The sequence below is a fragment of the Mastacembelus armatus genome, chromosome 11 (genome assembly GCF_900324485.2).
Source record: "Mastacembelus armatus chromosome 11, fMasArm1.2, whole genome shotgun sequence".
Taxonomy (NCBI): Eukaryota; Metazoa; Chordata; class Actinopteri; order Synbranchiformes; family Mastacembelidae; genus Mastacembelus; species Mastacembelus armatus.
The window spans coordinates 8,258,810-8,277,187 of record NC_046643.1 but is presented as its reverse complement, the minus strand read 5'-3'; the positions used below and the strand labels follow the sequence as shown (position 1 = coordinate 8,277,187).

The 18,378-nt window shown below is 39.4% G+C and overlaps 1 protein-coding gene across 6 annotated transcripts in view; it reads left to right on the top strand.

Annotated features, from left to right (window-relative positions):
• col16a1 (collagen, type XVI, alpha 1) overlaps positions 1 to 18,378 on the top strand; it is a 63,180-nt gene that overhangs the window by 15,330 nt on the left and 29,472 nt on the right. For 5 of the 6 annotated variants that reach the window (XM_026300503.2, XM_026300505.2, XM_026300502.2 and 2 more), the window contains exons 3-9: positions 1,652 to 1,720; positions 1,792 to 1,909; positions 7,657 to 7,780; positions 8,534 to 8,815; positions 10,009 to 10,089; positions 13,684 to 13,752; positions 17,191 to 17,223. In XM_026300503.2, the coding sequence (XP_026156288.1) occupies positions 1,652 to 1,720; positions 1,792 to 1,909; positions 7,657 to 7,780; positions 8,534 to 8,815; positions 10,009 to 10,089; positions 13,684 to 13,752; positions 17,191 to 17,223 (776 nt within the window). Of the gene's footprint in view, positions 1 to 1,651; positions 1,721 to 1,791; positions 1,910 to 6,795; positions 7,526 to 7,656; positions 7,781 to 8,533; positions 8,816 to 10,008; positions 10,090 to 13,683; positions 13,753 to 17,190; positions 17,224 to 18,378 lie in introns of those variants that run through there. The other variant, XM_026300506.1, reaches the window with a different exon arrangement.

The window sequence follows — 18,378 nt, the reverse complement described above, 5'->3', positions numbered from 1 at the left end:
GGATGTAGTGCAGACATCATCCACCAACCTGTTTGCCCAGTAGGCAAACTGCAGGGGGTCCAGCAGGGGGCTTGTGATGTTCTTCAGGTGGCTCATCAGCAGTCTTCCAAAGGATTTCTTGACCACAGATGTCAGGGCGACAGGCTTGTAGTCACTTAATCCTGTGATGGATGGCTTCCTGGGGACTGGAATGACCATGGCACGTTTGAAGCAGAAGGGCACTTCACACAGCTCCAGAGATTGGTTGAAGAGTTGTGTGAAGACTGTTGCCAGCTCGTCAGAGCAGACTCTTAGGCACGAGAGGGATAAACCTGCCAGTCTATGGTTTTCCTCAGGGTGGAGGGATAGTCTATAGTTGGTAATGTGCTGCAGGCCATTCCAAACTGACAGTCTCTGGCTGATAAGTTGTCTTTTAGCCTCTCAATGTAGTTCTTCTTAGCTGCCTTGTCAGCTTGTTTCTGGCCTGTTTGAACAGGGCCCAGTCAACACTTCTGTAGGCCACCTCCTTGGCCTGGTGCACTTTCCTGAATTTGGGTGTGAACCATGATTTATTGTTGCTGTATGCACAGGTGATCTTGGTCTGCACATGTCTTTACAGAAACTGAGATGTTTAAACTAGTTTGTCTTAGTAATTGTAATATTATGGAATGTTATTTAATGTAATTTACATTAAGCCTCGGATGATTTGAATTTATTGCAAAATATATTTGACAAAAAATGCTTGACAGAAAAAGACATGCCCTTAGGTTTGGCTCTTATCCAGCTTGTACCCTGGGCCTACTAATATTTGTACCTTTAGTTAAAGCAGATAAACATGTGGCTTAACCTAGTGCGTATACTTCTATTGTTGAGTTTGTGCTTTTGCATAGGTAATAAAAATATCACCACCCTCCCTATGCATCGGACAGCCTTGAATTGGGTTAAATGAAAATATCTGACCTTCAGTTTTGGCAGAAGGCACACATTAATGATTCAGAATATTACTGACAGCAACACAGCTTAGAGAAAATCATTAGGTTTTATTTTTGGTTAACAAAGGGCACCACCTGCTTCCAGATTCTCTGCAGTCATAGGAAGAAAAAAAAAATCTAAACTTTTTGAAAAGCAGTGCCCCATAGAATGTCTTGATCGTGCCTAGGGTCCTCGGCCCCAAAGAGATCAATTAAATGTGGATCACAGTGATTGTCCACCGGTACTAGCTTGTTTTTTTTTCTACACATTTCACAACTTCCCCCTGTAGTCAGGCAGGCCGCTTTGAAAGGCAACACAACTCTCTGTGACCTCCCCTGACAGGGTGAGAACATATCCATCAAACAGAGGCTACCGCGACAGACAAGCTTGGTGCTAGACAACCTGTCAGACTGGGCTGTGTATTCCTCTCTGCACAGCTTTGCCCTAATGTCATCTAGCTCTGTTGTACACTCTTTTTTTGACTTTCTTTCACCCCCACCATCTTCATTTCTCTTTCTTTCAGATCAATATTTCTGTTACTCCTAAATGTATGTACTGTATGTTTGAAGTTGCTTGTACTTTGTTACACAAGCCCAGTCCATTTCCTCCCCATAGCAAGGATTAAAGGTCACACTTGTGATATAGTCTTTAAAACCTTTTGCTTTTTGTTTGGCATCACCCTCTGTGTTTGTCTCCACAGATCTACAGTGCCCGTCCTTACAGGTGGATGAATGGAAGTTTCCTCAGACAGCCAGGCACAATATCACTGGTGAATACACAAGCACAATCAGACGCATATGAATTATTGTGTGGGTGCTCACGAATGCCATTTGTTGTCAGGTTTTAATCTGGTGAGGCGATTCTCCCTGCTCAAGAGCACAGATATTAAGAAGATCCGCAACCCTCGAGGACCCATCATCCTCCGCCTGGGCAAGACAGCACTCCTACGCCCCACAGAGTAAGTTTTATTGTACTACTCTCCTTCTCTCCACATCTCGTTCTTTCTCTAGCATATCTTTTAGGTGGTACAGACTCTAATACAGGAAGTAAAATAAATTTCATTTGTAGGCTCTGTTGTCTCATGCAATGTCCTAACAAAGAGGAGAGGCAGAGAGGCTGAACACCCGACGGCTAATCAGCCTCTGAACCCTGAACTCAATGTGTCAGCGCTGTCCAGTGGTGGTTGTGTAAAAAGCAGGCACTTGGCAAGTGGCACTGTGAGGGTCAATCTCTGATTACATTTCCAGAAATACCACTTTATTTGCCTCACCACAGACACTCGCTTGTAAAACCGAACTGTAACAGCCTTTTGGTTTTCCTGCTGTGACCGCATGTAACTAGTTTTCATATGAAGAGTCTGACTTAATTTGCTTGAACACATACTACGGGAATGACGGCCTTAATTAGCAGGCATGATGCAGTTGACAACAAAAGTTATAAGGGTTTGAATTTAATAGCCACATTTTAGAGCTTGAGCTCATTCTGATCTTGTTTCTGGGCAAAGAGACCTGCAGCCATAAACTCCAACAAAGCACAGCTTCCTTGCACAACATGATTTTACAGCTTGACATGGTGTAATTATGCTATCCTGGGTTTTCATGTTGTTTTTACACACTAGTTGGATATAGATTATGTTTGGAATTGCATGACAAGTACTTATTAGATTTATGTGCTGGCTGTTTTTCAGTCCCCTGTTTTTGTTTTATGTTTCAGTTCTTGTAAATTATATCTGATTTTCAGACGACTTAGCTTCTTTCTACTCACTGATAAAGCGGTTTTTCAGAACACGCCAACTGGGTCAGCCTGGAGTATTTTATCACTCTGTCCAGCGCTGTGAGCTCAACTCATATGAAGGACTGATAAATCTGTCTACAAAACACTCTTGTCTGGTAGAGACATTTTGTTCTAAAAGTGTCACATATATTGTCTGTCACCAGCTTTGAGAGTAGTTGTTCTTATGAAAAGAGGGAAAAACACCGTCATTTCTCAGGAAATCAAAATCTGTGGAGCCAAAGAGGAAAATCCAAGATGTTTTTGTTTTGCCTCTAACCATACACAGAGGGGATGAAACCATTCTCTTTCTCCTCTGTTGCTGGTTTGGGATTTTGATGTGATATGTTAGAGCATTCATTGAAATTTTGATGCCATCGAGAGCATTGTTATCAGTGAAGAATGCAACTTGTTTGACTTTCTTTTAACTCAAAGAGAATAGCCGATGTTAACCCATCAAACCTGCCGATCAGCTGCCTTTCATTCAGCTTCCTTCAGCTTCTCTCCATACAAAGAATTCAGTGTCTTCTATATGTTTCTAAAATGACAAAATCTGATGTTTTTTTTTTCTTTCTTTGTGTCTTGCCTTCTTGCCACTGAAAAGCAGATAAAGTTCAAAAGTGTTATCTATTGGCGTCAGTTCATCATAATGTTTCTTTTTTCTCTTCATTTTCTTTTTTTATTTGTATTTTTTGCTCACTTAAATTGTATTGTTTGGAAGGGTTTCAGGCACAAAAGAAGAGTGGAGGTGGAGAACAGTTGGGCGATTAAGGGATGTAGTCATGAGGGAACAAGAGCGTTAAAGGTTCAAATCCAGGCAATAAGTGAATGTGTCAGAACAAACCCTCAGGCTTATTCTATGGCTTTTTATCTCAGTAACAGTATGAAAGTGTTTATGCTCAGCATATAAACATGTATGTGGGTGTATGTGTGTAGTTGCAGCAGTTGATGTCACAGGCATCTACTTTCAGGGTATGGACAGTGTTTTGGAATCTATATAATGATGGCTTCCATCCACAGGCCTCTTTGCAGTCAAGCAGCTTTTCAACTGATTACCAGCAAGGTAGCTAGTGCGAGACATATGTACAATGGTTGAGAAACAGCATTTTACTTTTTATCAGAGGATAATCCATTCAGCTAATCCAAACAGACACAGGTGATTGACAGCCAGATAAAGCTACATGTGCTTTCCTCTTGGCCCTTTCACTTGTCTGCTGACAGAGAAATGGGCACCAGTCACAGCTGGACACACATACTGTAATTTCAGAAAAATCTGATTTGATTGCTTTTGGCCTGTGTCTCTTGTGCCACTAAATTGTCTAAAAGAGAAAAGAAGCAATTCTGTGAAATTATGACTTGAGGCCAAGATCAAAGTATCTGTGACAGAACTGAAATGCATGTAGGGATTTTAACATTAAATGTAGTGCAGTTGACAGGTCATGTACATATAAAGCATCTTGCTGCTGTTCTTATTCAAAAAGGAGTTGAAAAGCACAATTAATTCCTGTTTAACGATCAACAAAAAGATAAGCAACCAATGATAACCATGCAAAGGTTAATGATCATGAAAGAAGCCGATCCAGACTCAGTGCTTTGGCTATGACACAGTATTTTGTAGCTCAGTTTGACACGGGTCAACAGAGCAAGTTCTTTGCTTCGAAGATCACAGATTTTTTTTTTTTCCTCTATGTGCAGCACTAGAGGGAAAAGGAATATGCTAACAGCACTTTTTTTTTTCACCTTGACAGAAATAATTCCACTTTGCCTAAGCAGGAAACTCTTAGTACAAAACCGGGTCTTTTATGTCGTGGGAATATTCAAAGATTATGAAATTAAAACGGTGTAACATACTCTCCTACATCACTCTCTCCCCATCAACATGCATCTCTAGCGGGTCATTTTTGCCTATCAAATTTCTTTTTAAGTAGATAACGCAGTGTTTTAATCAATTAGCCAATCTGGCAAGCTGAACCATTTTGATTATAGGCTATTTTTAGATTTCAGACGTAGAATACAGAGATGGTGATCATGTAAAGATGCTACTGATGTTGTCATGACAAGATTAGCAAGAATGCCTGCAGCAACATCATCCCCACCTGGCACTCCAGTCTGAAGCAAGGCTTTGGCTTCACGGCACCGATTTCAACGTGTCTGATGGCAGGGCTAGAACAAATAAACAGGGAAATATGTTGGCTTTTATGTGACGCATTTGTTATTGTTTTGTGCGTGTTCATCTTAATTCAAATGCACATAGTTATTATTGACAGTATCATTATTAATCAGTGTTGAGAGGGGTAGCGTTTATTAATTTGGGAATAGGGCAGAGACTTGAGCCTCTGGGGCAGCTACCAATTTTGGTTTATGAATAAACAATTGCAAATCTAATGAAATTCCCTCCAGCCTCACTTGTGTACTTGTGTTTATGTGTTAGCATGCTAACACAGTACACTGAGATGCTGAATATGGTACACATTTGACCTGCTACACATCAGCATCTTAACACTGTTATAGCAAGCATGTTAACACGCTGATGTTTAGTTCAGTGCACTGCCATGCTAGCATGGCTATAGATTTTTGATATTGTTTTAAGTACTGGACTTTTTTTTCTGCACTTTTAATGTAAAATCACAATGTGCCAGCCCTAAAACAAATTCTTGATGGCATATTTTTGAAATTGTGTAGCGTAAATTATCTACTGGAACTGGACATAATTCAGAAATATTAATTGAACAGTATGGCTTTCAAAGTAAAATATGTCAGTTAAAAAAAATATGTCACAATGTGACAAGAGTTTGGCCAACTATTGTCACCTTTCCCAGCATTTGCTGAGTAAATTAAATCCTGCTCAGGGCCCCAGAAAGATTTAGATTAGTTCTGACATTGGTGATGTGAACCATAGCTTTGCACCATCAGCTTTACATAAATTCCCATATCCACAGAGTATTTTTTTTAGAATAGTTGTCAATGTATGTGCTGTCTGCGAAGTTCATTTTTCTCTTGAAACTGTATACATATTATTTAAAATATTAATAACATTTAAGGTTATAAAGCAACATTTGGACACTAAAACTTAGCTGTACTCTTTTTTTTGTGTTCTTAAGCTTTAGATGTATAAAATAAATTTCAGTTAGGTATATACATTCAGAGATAGAAACTCTCCACTGAAAAGAATTGATTGATACAGTTAGAACTCAGTATGAGGGTGCCTGTACACTTCTGCTGGTTATATTCCCATCTTAAACCGGAGATTTTTCAATATTAGATTCCCCCTCCCTGTCTTCCCCTGTGCATCTCTGGCTTGCACCGACTTTATTCTTTTTAAAACAACAGAAGCAGAAGTAACTTTCTTTCAGAGTTGGGAGAGGCTAGATCTGAATTTGTTTGGCCAGTGATTCAAGTGTGTGTGTGTCTCTGTGGATCTGTGTGTCTGAGCGGTTTATGTGTTCTTTACCAGGACCCTAAATGTAATAGGATAAGGTGAGGTACTTTAAACGTAAAAGTCAATAGTTTGTGAGTGGTTTTGTGCCCTGCAGCTTATGTCACTAATCGACAGCAAGGCAACAAACTATTCTCAGCATTGTTTCCCTTGATCATCTGTCTTTTCTCCACACACTCTTTTCGCTGGTTTATGTTGTCTATCTGCAGTATATACCATAGGATAGTTAATGCAAAACTGTTATGCATTTTTATATAATTCCCAGAAATTTCTGTCCTTTGCTATAGTTCCCTTTGCCATTTTCCTTTTCTTTCTCTCTGTCTCCCCAGGTCTCCTGGTTCAACATTTTCTCTTTCTCACCTTCTCTCCTGCTCATCCTCCCTTTGTTTTGACGTCCTGTAGTTGGCTGTTTTCCCTTGGATCTTCCCTCAGTCATAAATCACTGTCACCCCACTTCGAGGAGTGGGAAACCAGCTGCCAGCATCAACAATTCTGTGTGTGTGTGTGTGTGTGTGTGTGTGTGTGTGTGTGTGTGTGTGTGTGTGTGTGTGTGTGTGTGTGTGTGTGTGTGTGTGTGTGTGTGTGTGTGTGTGTGTGTGTGTGTGTGTGTGTGTGTATGCGTGCAAAGTGAGAGAAAGAAATAGAGCAAGAGAGAATATTTCAAAGTGTTCACCATCTCAGTGAGCATGCATTTCACTGGGCTTGTTTGTGAACCCTTCATCTCTCAATACATGTACACACCTCCATGCAGTGAATATTTGTGTGTGTGTGTGTGTGTATATATATATATATATATATATATATATTTGTGCTTAGATGCCCTTAAATAAAAACTGAGAGGTGAAGCTTGCTGGACTGTATCTGCTATGAAAATGGACCAGAGGGTTACAGGGGGCTTTGCATTGTACTGCTGGATGCAGTCAAAAATGAGGTGATATGGAATAGGAGTACACACACACACACACACACACACACATAGAAGCATAAGTGAAGAAGGGACAAAGAGCAAAAAACCTTTAGCTTTTGCAAGAAATTTATTCCAGCAATTTTGTATTTCAGTTCCATAAAGTTAGAAAGGAGTCACAAGAGAGAGGTATTAAAAAGTAAAAAGTTTGGTGAAAATGAAGACATTAAAGGCTGTTCTATCCTTAATTTTGCAAATCTTGATAGATTGACTATGTACACATTCTGCAGAAATAGAGGAACAATAGGATTCATTTGTCTACATAAAACCAGGAGCAGTAGCATTTTCTGAGTTATGTTTGTCTTTCTGAAGTCTCCAGGCCCTGATGACAAAATCATGGGTTATTCTCTCTAACTTCAAAAAACTCTTTGAGAACCAAAGAAGAGAGCCCCTCTCCATGGCTAGTAAACTAACCTTTATGTATACAATTGATGGTGTTTCCCTCTAAACTTTTTGTACAGTTGTAGAGTTTTACAGCGAATTGACGAATGAAAGAATGTCATATCCCTGAATTTTCTGATCTTCTGTCTTCCAGTCAGGTGTTCCCTCATGGCCTACCTGAGGAGTTCACCTTGATCTTCACCCTTGCTTTAAAGAAGGCTGCCCTAAGGGACACTGTCTACCTTTTCCAGATATCTGATCAGCACGGATACCCACAGGTGCACCACACTCAATGTTTCCTCATTGCCTCCTTTATGCATTCCTGATTACTGTTCTTTCCCTACCCTTCCTGCAGTCGCTTCTCCTCAATCTCTGACCTTTATATTCATCGCACCTTTTGCCTACTCATTCTTCATGTCTCTCATCTCTCATCCCTCTTTTGCATAGTCATCCACTTTCCCCTTCTCTTTATTCTCTCTTGTGACACCTTTTCAATTCTCTCCCCCCTTTCAGTCCAGATGCTTTTTGTCCTTTCTCATTCTGGTTTCGATCCCCCTCTCTCTCTCACTCTTTCTTTCCATTGCTCCTCCCTCAATCATCTTCTGCTCTCCTCTTTCATTCACCTTCATTGTTATTCATTTGTGTTCCATGATGAAGCACTGAAGTCCCTAAGAGTTCCCATAATCACTAAGAGTCTGAGCCCGGATTTAAATACTCAATGTGTATGATGGATGGAGGCCAAATTGCCTCATTAGGAGTGATTGATTGGTTGTACTACTTGTGTGTGTAATTACTATGTCTTCCGCTTTACCTCATCTTCACTACTCTGTTCTACAGCTTTGTTAGATGGTAGCAGCATGTACATATTAGTCTTTGTGGAAGCCACTGTCAGTCAGACAGCTTAAGATACAGTACATATGTCTTATCCAGAGGCCTGAGTTAACTGCTTTTGAGTGTTGTTAGATTAGCATTTGTGCATTTCATGATTTTTCTTCTACCCATCTCTCCCTCATCTCTACTTGGAAACCCAGCTCTCTGTAGACCTCAGTGGTCCCGATAGTACCCTGTCTGTCCGAGCCAGAGGTGCAGACACTGTAGCTGACCTGGTGAGCTGCATTTTCACCGGGGAGGGGGTGGAGGCCCTGATGGACTTGCGCTGGCACAAAGTGGCCCTCAGTGTGCGACAGGGGGATGTCTCACTCCATGTAGACTGCAGCTCCATCGAGACCAAACCCTTGGAGCCCCGTGGAGTTCTGCCTACTGATGGGCACACTCTGCTGGGCATTCGAGCCTCTGATGCTGCACCTGTGCAGGTACTACTATTACTAATATAGTATTTTGGCTAATATTCCATCACCAGTGTATCCCCTTTTTAAATATATGACCCAATGGAAAATAAACGTTGACCAAAAATTGACCCTCAAGGGACACTACAGGTGGTGAGAGGGGTCTTGTAAGTTCTGCATAAACTCCTCCCAACCTAATGTCAACCCACTTTTCCAGTTGATTAAAACTGAGTGGTCAAAGGTGTCAAATACAGAATTTAAACAAAGTAGAATTAAAGCAAACTAGCATCCAGAGTTGGCAAAGAGCAGTGTGACATTGGGCATGCCGATGAGTTTGTTTTTAGTGCTTTAAAAGGAACGAAGACTGATTTGAACTTTTAGAAATAATGTACTTGTTTTCAGCAATCACTGGTTACTGGTTACATGGTTAAAAGAAGTTTGGACCTAAAGAGAACTGAAAAATAAGATACAAAGTGCTTTGTGTGCTGCCTACTCTGTCTTGACTGTTGAAAAGCTTTTGATCAAGGTTAGGCTTTGCAATGTAAATGTCATATAAACTTACTCTTCGAAAGTGTGGTGACCTTTAAGCTTTCTCTGTATGAAGAACAAACACGTATCTGTTACAGAGGAGGTTTGAATGGAATAAAACTCCCTTATTGGGACCAAAACCCTACAAAATGACATGGCATTTGCAAAATGATTCAGTATACCTCTGGCATATATAAGTTTAATAACATGCTATGCCATCCCGACTTTAATCCAGTGGATCAACGTCCCATAAAGGCCTTTGCACTGGAATCATTGATTTGTCTCTGTGTGTGGATGCGTATGTTCTTATTTTTGTGTCTTGGACTATAGGCTATGTCCTTGAAGGACTGTTTTCTATGAGGCTATGTCACTCGCTCCTGATTTAAAAAAAGATGGTGAAATACTCAGAAGAATGGACCTGTAGTGAGACAGGCTTACTAACACTGAGTACATCCAGTAATCAAGGCACTTAATTGGATGATCAATTAACCAGGCTAGGTAGACAACAAGGAAGGTCTTTTGTTAGCACAGTGGGGATTTTTGTCCATGTATGCTCTTACCAAGACCTTTCATAATACTTCAGATAAATGAGAAATTGTCTGTCAACCATGTTTATTGCCTCATTTAAACTCCGTTTCCATTATTTATTAAAGAAAGCAAATGACTTATGGACTTATCTCCTGCCCCCACAGATGGACATTCAGCAGGTGATGCTCTACTGTGACCCATCTCTTGCCATCCAAGAGGCCTGCTGTGAGATACCCGGGGCTCGGGTGAGACTGTCAGCTTTTACCAACTGATTTAAAATGACTAAAAATAACATTAACAGTTTATTGCGTACAGAATATTCAGAACTGCTCAAAAGTAAGTTCTTTCCTGCATCATCTTTATAATGCAAACAATGGTAAACCTGGAATTTAGACAATTAATTTGAGATTTTAGAGAATATGCTTATTTGCTTTGTGGTTGACAGTGAGATGACAGCATTGTTACAACTCTGTAGAGTAAATATTACTACAGTCTTACTCTGGCTTACTGTTTAAAACTGTTTTTGGTCTTTGTGCAGATACAAGTGTGGTATTGAGCTTCTCACGAAACTGACTGCCAGAAAGCAAATCTGTGTTTTTTTCTCAAAGCTAATGGTTGAAGTAGAACAGTGCTGATGTCCGGCTGCAGTTGTCCTGGCACTTGTCACTGGTAGAGATTCACCATCTTCACTGACAATTCTTTTGTTAGCCTCTTATGTTAGCTCAAAGAGCACCCATTTTAACCAGCTGGCCCCCTTGCTACTGAAATTGTAGATTGAACTGTCTTCTCCACTGTGGTTAATATGTGACTGCCACTGTTCAGTGACTCCACTGAAGAAATTAGTGTTTTGTACAATCTGAAGTAACTTCTTACCTGTCTAGTCCAAACTAAACCCAGTGATTATAACTCAACAGTTTCTGCAGCTGCGTCACAATAGAAGCCACAGTTACTTGCTGGAAGGTTACTGTGCAACAGCTGCAGAAAAAGCTGACTTTGCTTTATCAGGATTAAACACCATAATAAACGGTCTGTGCGTTTGCCCTAAAAGCGTATTAATCAGCAACCCTTTGTCTTGATACTACATTAGGGTCATTTTTTTCCCAAACTAATTTTAGGTGGTTGGAAAGAAAAAAAAAAACTTCTCTTGGCTGCCCGCCTTAGGTTTTGATATGCAGGGAGAGCTCTTTCCATATAGCACTCCATCAGTTACTTGACATTGGCTTCTGCAAATATGAAAAAGCCTGTCTTATGTTATTTAACACAATATTCTTCAGAGCCTGTGTTTAACATGGGCTATTGTGTATCCAAATTGACTAGGGTTTAGAGTAATTCCATTGTGTACAATTATGTCACATCGACTGAAGTTAAGCAGTATTGTTTGTACTGCTAAAGTGTGACTAAAAGCCTGATTGAAAGTATTACTTGTATTTTCTTACAGCTTCTGAAGATAAACATTTCTAGTCCTTCTTTTCTTTTCTTGCTACCTCTTTTCATAAACTGTATCTTTATGCAGAATATTTTTTGGAGGCATCTGACACAAGTCTTATCAAATAGGAAACATATTCATAGGACATAAATAGAACAGTATGTTTCTGTTTTGACAGGCAAAAACGGAGCAAGTGATTGTTCAGGTATGGGGAGAATTGCAAACAGGCAATTCTTGGCTTTATTTTTAATCTGAATGTATTTTTGTAACTTTTTTGTCAGGATTCTCTCAAGTGTCTGTGCTTATGTTTCTGTGTGTGTGTGTGCGTGTGTGCGTGTGTGTGTGTGCGCTTATGTGTCTTTCATTACCAAATAGTATGAGGAGCTTCTTCTGAAGTTTAAAAGTGTAGATTCCTCTGAAAGCAGGATGCTGTAGATTGGATTAGAGAGTTTGAAGAAGGAAGCCTCTGTGTGTGCTGCAGGGCTTCCTCCAAGCTGCGTTTAAATTTGAAATAAGGAGTGCACATACACACTGAATTGCATGCAGCTTCTTTAGACACAAAACTAGATAGAATAGCCAGTTGTCAATAGTTTGAGATTGTGGTTTAAAGGCTACACTGCATAGTAACTTTACATAATACAAGCACATGCATTATATTGTTAGAGATAATACATTCCATTTATATTTCATGGTGATCTGTATTCTTTAGCTCTGTTCAACATGACATGGTATTAGATAGGTATTAGATGTTTATATATTTGGACTGGCATATGTGTATGTGTCATATATATGTGTGACCTCATACATTAATATTCATGCGAGTTGTCTGACCAGACCGAAGTGGTTGATGAGCGCATGTGACCACGTTGTGGTCCTGGCTTCTCCCCTATCTTGATTGAAGTTAGCTGTTAGTCTATTTACGTCTGTAGAATTACAGGGTGTGTAAGTTGTGCTGACAATGCTCTTTTGACTGAAATGTTCACTTCTATTGACATTCTTTCACTTTGCCACTTCTTGCACATGAACTAAATTTATGTTTTTGGCATCTGAGGGGTCTTTGTGTTGCTTTGTCAGTGATGCAGGCAGTTTTTCTATGAATGAGACTTGTTGTTTCTGGCCACCTGCACCTGACATCACTCCTTGAAAGGCCAAGTTGTTATAATTTGTTATGTTATTAGACCGGAACCCATATCTAATATATATATAACTCACCATTTTGTGCTGATGAGCAGATGTGAGCATGCTGACATGCTAAACTAAAAATGGTAAGCCCTATACACACTGCATAAATACATGCTAGCGATGTCATTGTGGATGTTAGCATGCTGATGTTAGCCCACTTTTTTTGGCCTTCTTTTCACCATTTAATTGCAATGACAAATGAGGGCACAGACAGTGTAGGTGTCTCCCAATACACCTGCTATTTTGGCTCATGTAGGTGCTGCAGCACACAGTGCAAATGGGCTGGGTGAGGAGGAATATAAAACAGGAGGTGTGCTGATTAATAAATTTGCCAAAGTAATCGGACTTTTCCCACTTAAACATCAGAATACTGATTCATAAGATTAGGGTGATATTTGTATTGTATGGAGTCGTTTTGACTGCATTCACATTGCAGGCCTTAATGCCCAGTTGTAAATGTTTTGGTAGATCCTTTTTGTGTTGATGGTTTGCATTCATGTTTGTAACATGTATATATACAACATAGAACTTGCAAAGAAAATTGTACATGGTTCTTTTACCTGTTAGACCTACATGTTTGCACTACTTTTATCCTGATGATGAATCTAAAAAACAAAATAAAAACTTGAAATTGGTCCTCTACTATCCATCAACTTTAATATAAAGCCATTGTGATGTAGTTTCTTATCAGTCCAATCAGCTGCAGCATCCAATCACTAACAAATATCCAATAAATGGATGTGTCAGTCTGGTGAAAGACCTTTGTGAAGGATGGTCTCATGTATCTAGCTTTAAGACGTGCTTCGAGACAGGAGACTGGAACAACTTATGAACTGAGCAAAGATCGAGGGATGAGGAGCAATAAAATAATGCAATTGGAATGTACTCAATAATGGGTCCCTTAGTCTTATATCCAGTTATAATTCAACTGGGTTGTTTCTACAAGAAGAGACTTATCTTAGAAACGTTGATGCAGCATCACCACTATGATAATTAACAGTTATGTCAAAGCATAGAGTACCTCTAATATGAAGTTTTTAACTTCTGTTCTGTGTCAGTACATGCTCTAAGACTTGCCACGGTTCTATGTTGAATCAAACAGAATGAGGCACAAAATTCAGGGGGACTTGTTTTACATCATGTCCAGAACAGAATTATACCATTCAGAGTGGAAATCACCAAAGTGGTATTCTACACTGTTCTAAATTATCTTTCTTTTGCATGCCTGCAGTGTCCTCCTGATGCTCCCAAGAGTCGTCGTGCTGCTGAGAATGAGCTGTTGGAAAACACATTTAACCAGGTAAATAGCAGCCCACATGCGTATGCGTACAGAAAGATATAAAAATATACACCACATGACCACACACAAACTCAAATGGCATACGCTGCCAATATGCATCTTATATATAGTCATTGTAAGTCATTTTAAACTCAACAACAAGCAGCTAAAGCCAGTAAAAAAACTGAAGGAAAAATATCATCACAACTATCACAAAAACTCTTGGTAAATTATTACAACACATGCTTCTCATCAAGCACAGACATTACATACACACTCGGAGTACTCACTTGGCTTCAGACATCTTCATGAGCCAATCTGACATGTCTGAGATGCTCCTGCTGGCAAGCAAACACCGGTCTGTAGGACCTATACCAAATGGTGCAACTGTTCTTTTTGGAAAACATCAACATGTTTTCTTGCTGCAGTCTTTAGCACATCTCAGTTTTATATGACTTCAGTTTAGTTGAGTCTGCTGATAGCAATCGTTCAAAGCGTCTGCAAGCGGTGTTGAATTCATGACAAATAGAGCCCTGGGAGCAGTTATTCCACAAATTTCCATGGTGTTTTTTTTTAAATGGCTGTTTTAATGCCACCTGATACATGAAGTTCTTTTTTGTTTTGTTTCCACACCCCTGTTTCATCATTCATATTAATGGGATCTATATCTAATTATCTATTCATTAGGACTCTGGTGTTTGTGTTGTGGAGTGCTTTGCCAGAATTTAGGACATAGTGAATCAATCCCAAAGATGGTTCCAGCCAGATGCAATAACTTACAATAACTAAGGAATAACATCACTGTGTTTTTTTTTCTCTCTCTCTCTCACCTGTCCCTCTCTTCTTCACCTATGCTATCAGTTCTTGGACTCTGGCTGTTTTGCATAGTATTGCTATTGGTTACTATGATGTTTAGTTGTACAGCATATGACTAGTAATGTTTCAAATATCTCTTTCATATCTCATACACATTTTCTATGCATTCTCTCCTCTTTTTCAGTTGCTGTCTTTTACATACAGTGCATGTTCATGCATGCACAGACTAAATTGAGGACATTTTGAGGGCATTCTGTATTTCTGGATTCAACAAATAAGCTATGAAATCCAAGATTCCAGTGTTGAGGCCAGATGTTACTAAGCCATAACAGTTCTTCCATTAAGTGACAGCGTATTAAACTCCATCCAGCATACCGTATGTTGAATGTCACGTGTGCTGTGTGTGGAAGAAGTGTTATACATTATTTCTGTGAAGTAAACACATGGTAAATTGAGGTCAACTGTTGGTTAAGCACAATTTCCTATGGGGTTGTGTTAATCCCATAATGTACAGCATTCTTCCACTCATTCTCCTTAATTAGTCTTAAAGGGAAATTCTCCACTACTTTTACATATGTGCAGGTCTTTGGCAGCACTAATGGATATGTGATAAAAGTTGTATAAAGGCTTTCGGGACTTGAGAAGGGGCTTCATGATGCCTGATAAATTACCTCTAGTGGTGTAACTTGTGTTAGTGTCTGGAGACTTTATGTTTAAAAATGAAAAATATGCTTGAGGCTTGTGGGTCAAGGCTGTATTAGTAGGTACTAAAATAATGCACCCAAATCTCCAACTCAACTGAATGTAACATTGGTTGTGTACGAGGTCAGGTTTTGACACAGAAGAAAGTGACATGTCTAGTTGTGCTGCACTGACATTCATCATTTTTGTTTGTTTTGACAGTTCTGTAGGGGTGCATTATTTGGCATTGACATTTGATAAAATATTCTCTTTTTCCTTCTTGTAGCTTTGCTTAACAGAAAAACTGAAAATAAGGAGTCTGTTGTCTTACAGTTACACAAATTAAATATGCAGTGTTCATTAGTTACGTTCAGAGGGACTGGTAGCCAATTTTATTAATTTTGATAGAGCCAGACTAACTGTGTATCATTGTTTTCGTTCTTTCTGCTTGGGATGAACTAACGAACTAACTTTATAGTTTACACGCTATAAGATTTCTCGCCTAGTTCTTTGCAAGAATGTGAATAAATGTGTTTCTCATAATGTTAAAATGTTTCTTTAAAGTTAGAAAAATTCTTATTTCACACTGTCTAAAAGCATCACATACTTCCACCTCATCATTCAAAATAAATGATGCCTATATTGAGTGAAGTGTTCAATCACAGACCCAACCAATGTTTTTTTTATGTTTGCACTATTCCATCAAATTAAATTATTCAGGATGTTTTTGTTCATTTTCTGTATCTTTCTCCAAATTTCAGCCTGACAGAATTAGTATCTTTTGAAAAGGTTGAGATGCCCTCTACACTCACTTGAAGTTCTGTGGGCTTAAACAAGGTTTGGTTGCACAGCAGGAATGTGTAATGACCAACAAGTCAGAGAAATTGAAGAGGCTCAACTGACTCATCTGACATTTAGTATTAAACCCCAACTTCTGGTCTGGGACTACTAGTAGAATCAGGTTTGGTCCAGTGGTGTGTGTGTGTGTGTGTGTGTGCGTGTGTGTGTGTGTGTGTGTGTGTGTGTGTGTAGCTTTGCTTATATCTGTGTTTGGGTTACAGCAGTTACTGCATTCCCGAGGTATGATGAAACCTGCTCCACACTGTTTCTTATCTTCCAACACCCTGTACTATAACTGTAAATGTCTTTTTTCTCGCTTTCAGCCCAGCTCCCAGCTGAAAGGTCATCTAGTCCTCAGAAGACTTTGTCTTGTTTCCCCAGTCTCAGTGTGTCTTTACTTCTACTTTTTATAGTGAAGACTAGCACCAGCTGCAAAGTGACCTCTCTCTTCCCTTTGCAAAAATTCTTCCTTGGTTCTCTCTTTTATAACCTGCCTTCTTGAACATAATTGTTTCGCCTTCCAGCCCTTGTTCCACATTACTTTCAATTTTTGTCTGATTTTTAACTCTGTGCACAGCAGGGTCCATCTAGGCATTCGACTACTCATCCTCCGTCTAGTCTTTTTTTTTTTTTTTTTTTGCTGATTAAATAACTGTTATGACCCAGGTGTGAAATCAAGAATGGCTGTTTTTCTCCTTTCCTTGTCTTATCTGACGCAATGAATTGTAATGGAAACCAGGTTTAAAGGGGTGCACTGCACATGCAACATGAAAATAGCAGTTTACCTAACCAGAGTTGCCATTTGGCATTGATATTATGAAGATAGACACATTTCCTGACATTTGTGGGAGGCCATTTAACAGATGCAATTACCATGAACTGCCATAGAGCTGCCAATGTCTAGAAATATGAACTATATGCTCAAACCTTTGAGGATAATTTTGAGAATGTACCGTCATTTCTTCATACAGTTTGAGCACAAGCCAGCTGTAGATCAGTCTGAAGCATAAATTAAAGCACAGAATGGAGGTCATATTCAGACATAATATGAAAGAAAAGAAAGATGTTTTCTGTCTTTCTTTTTTCATTTTTTCTTGTCTTTTTTCCTTTTTCTACCAACAGGACATATTTGCATCCAAGGAACTGGCAGAGAAAGTAAGCTTCACCAATTCCACCCACACATTCACACAGTTTCTAATAGTACATGTGGGATGGCACAGTGGTTCAGACCAAGAAGGCTGGCAGAAAGACCTGACTTCCAAAAGGAAAGATTTCATGTTTTCCCATGTTTTTCTGCCACCATCCAAGACGTGCAGCTTAGATGAGCTGGAAACTCTAAAGTTCCAGTTGTAACAGATTGATGATAGTGTGTACCCTTCCTTATAACACAGTTTATCCTAAAATAAGGTCCAGGGTGAGCAAGGATTTGTAAAGAGACTTCTACCATGTATGTACTACTAAAATTTCAATAGGGAAAAAAAAAAAAAAAAATGTTCAGGCCGCGTAAATGCATTGTGTGTGCTTTTATTGTGTGTATGTGTGTTGTGCATGGGGTTAGAAAAAGAAATGGTCTATTTCCCCCTCCCAGCTTGCTGACTCGCTGAGCACTGATTTACACCCCATTATGCGCAGAGTCTCAGTTGGGAGTTGCTGCTGCCTATTAATTTTGTCATTCACCTACAATAGGCATGTTCTGTTCACAAATAGAATACAAAACTCAAGACGCTTCATTATGTTGCTCCTGTGTGTGCTTACTAATGCAGCTAGCCGCCTCCTGTGATTTCCTCAAATGTAGGTTATTACATGGGTTGGAGCACACAGCTTGCCCTGCCACCGGGGGCACACAAAGAAATAAAAGTGACGTCTGTGCTGTGAATTTAATTTGGTCAAATTAGACAGGCGACAATTTTTTCAGGGTAAAAAAAAGGACCCATAGGAGCTGAGTTATAATACAACCTGATATTAAGCACGGCAATACCAGTACTAACAATATGCCAGCCAGGCTGTGTATTAAGAAGTTATCTGAATAAGGGGTAGGTTTTGCTTCTACTGCATGGTCCTAAAGCTCACTCACAAACCTTTCATCTTATTCATGTCATCGTGCTTCAGCAGTTCCTCTATAAGCTTGCTTCTTCTACATGAGTGACTTCTTGGTGATCTATTAACACAAAAGGCTATTCCATAAACAAGATTACTGAGTCTGCTTCCTTACTTTGTCATTAAATCGTGTATCACAGACACTGATTCTGAACATTACAACCCCAGAAATGGTGAAATTATGTTTGTGCTGGTTCTAGCTTTTGATTATTG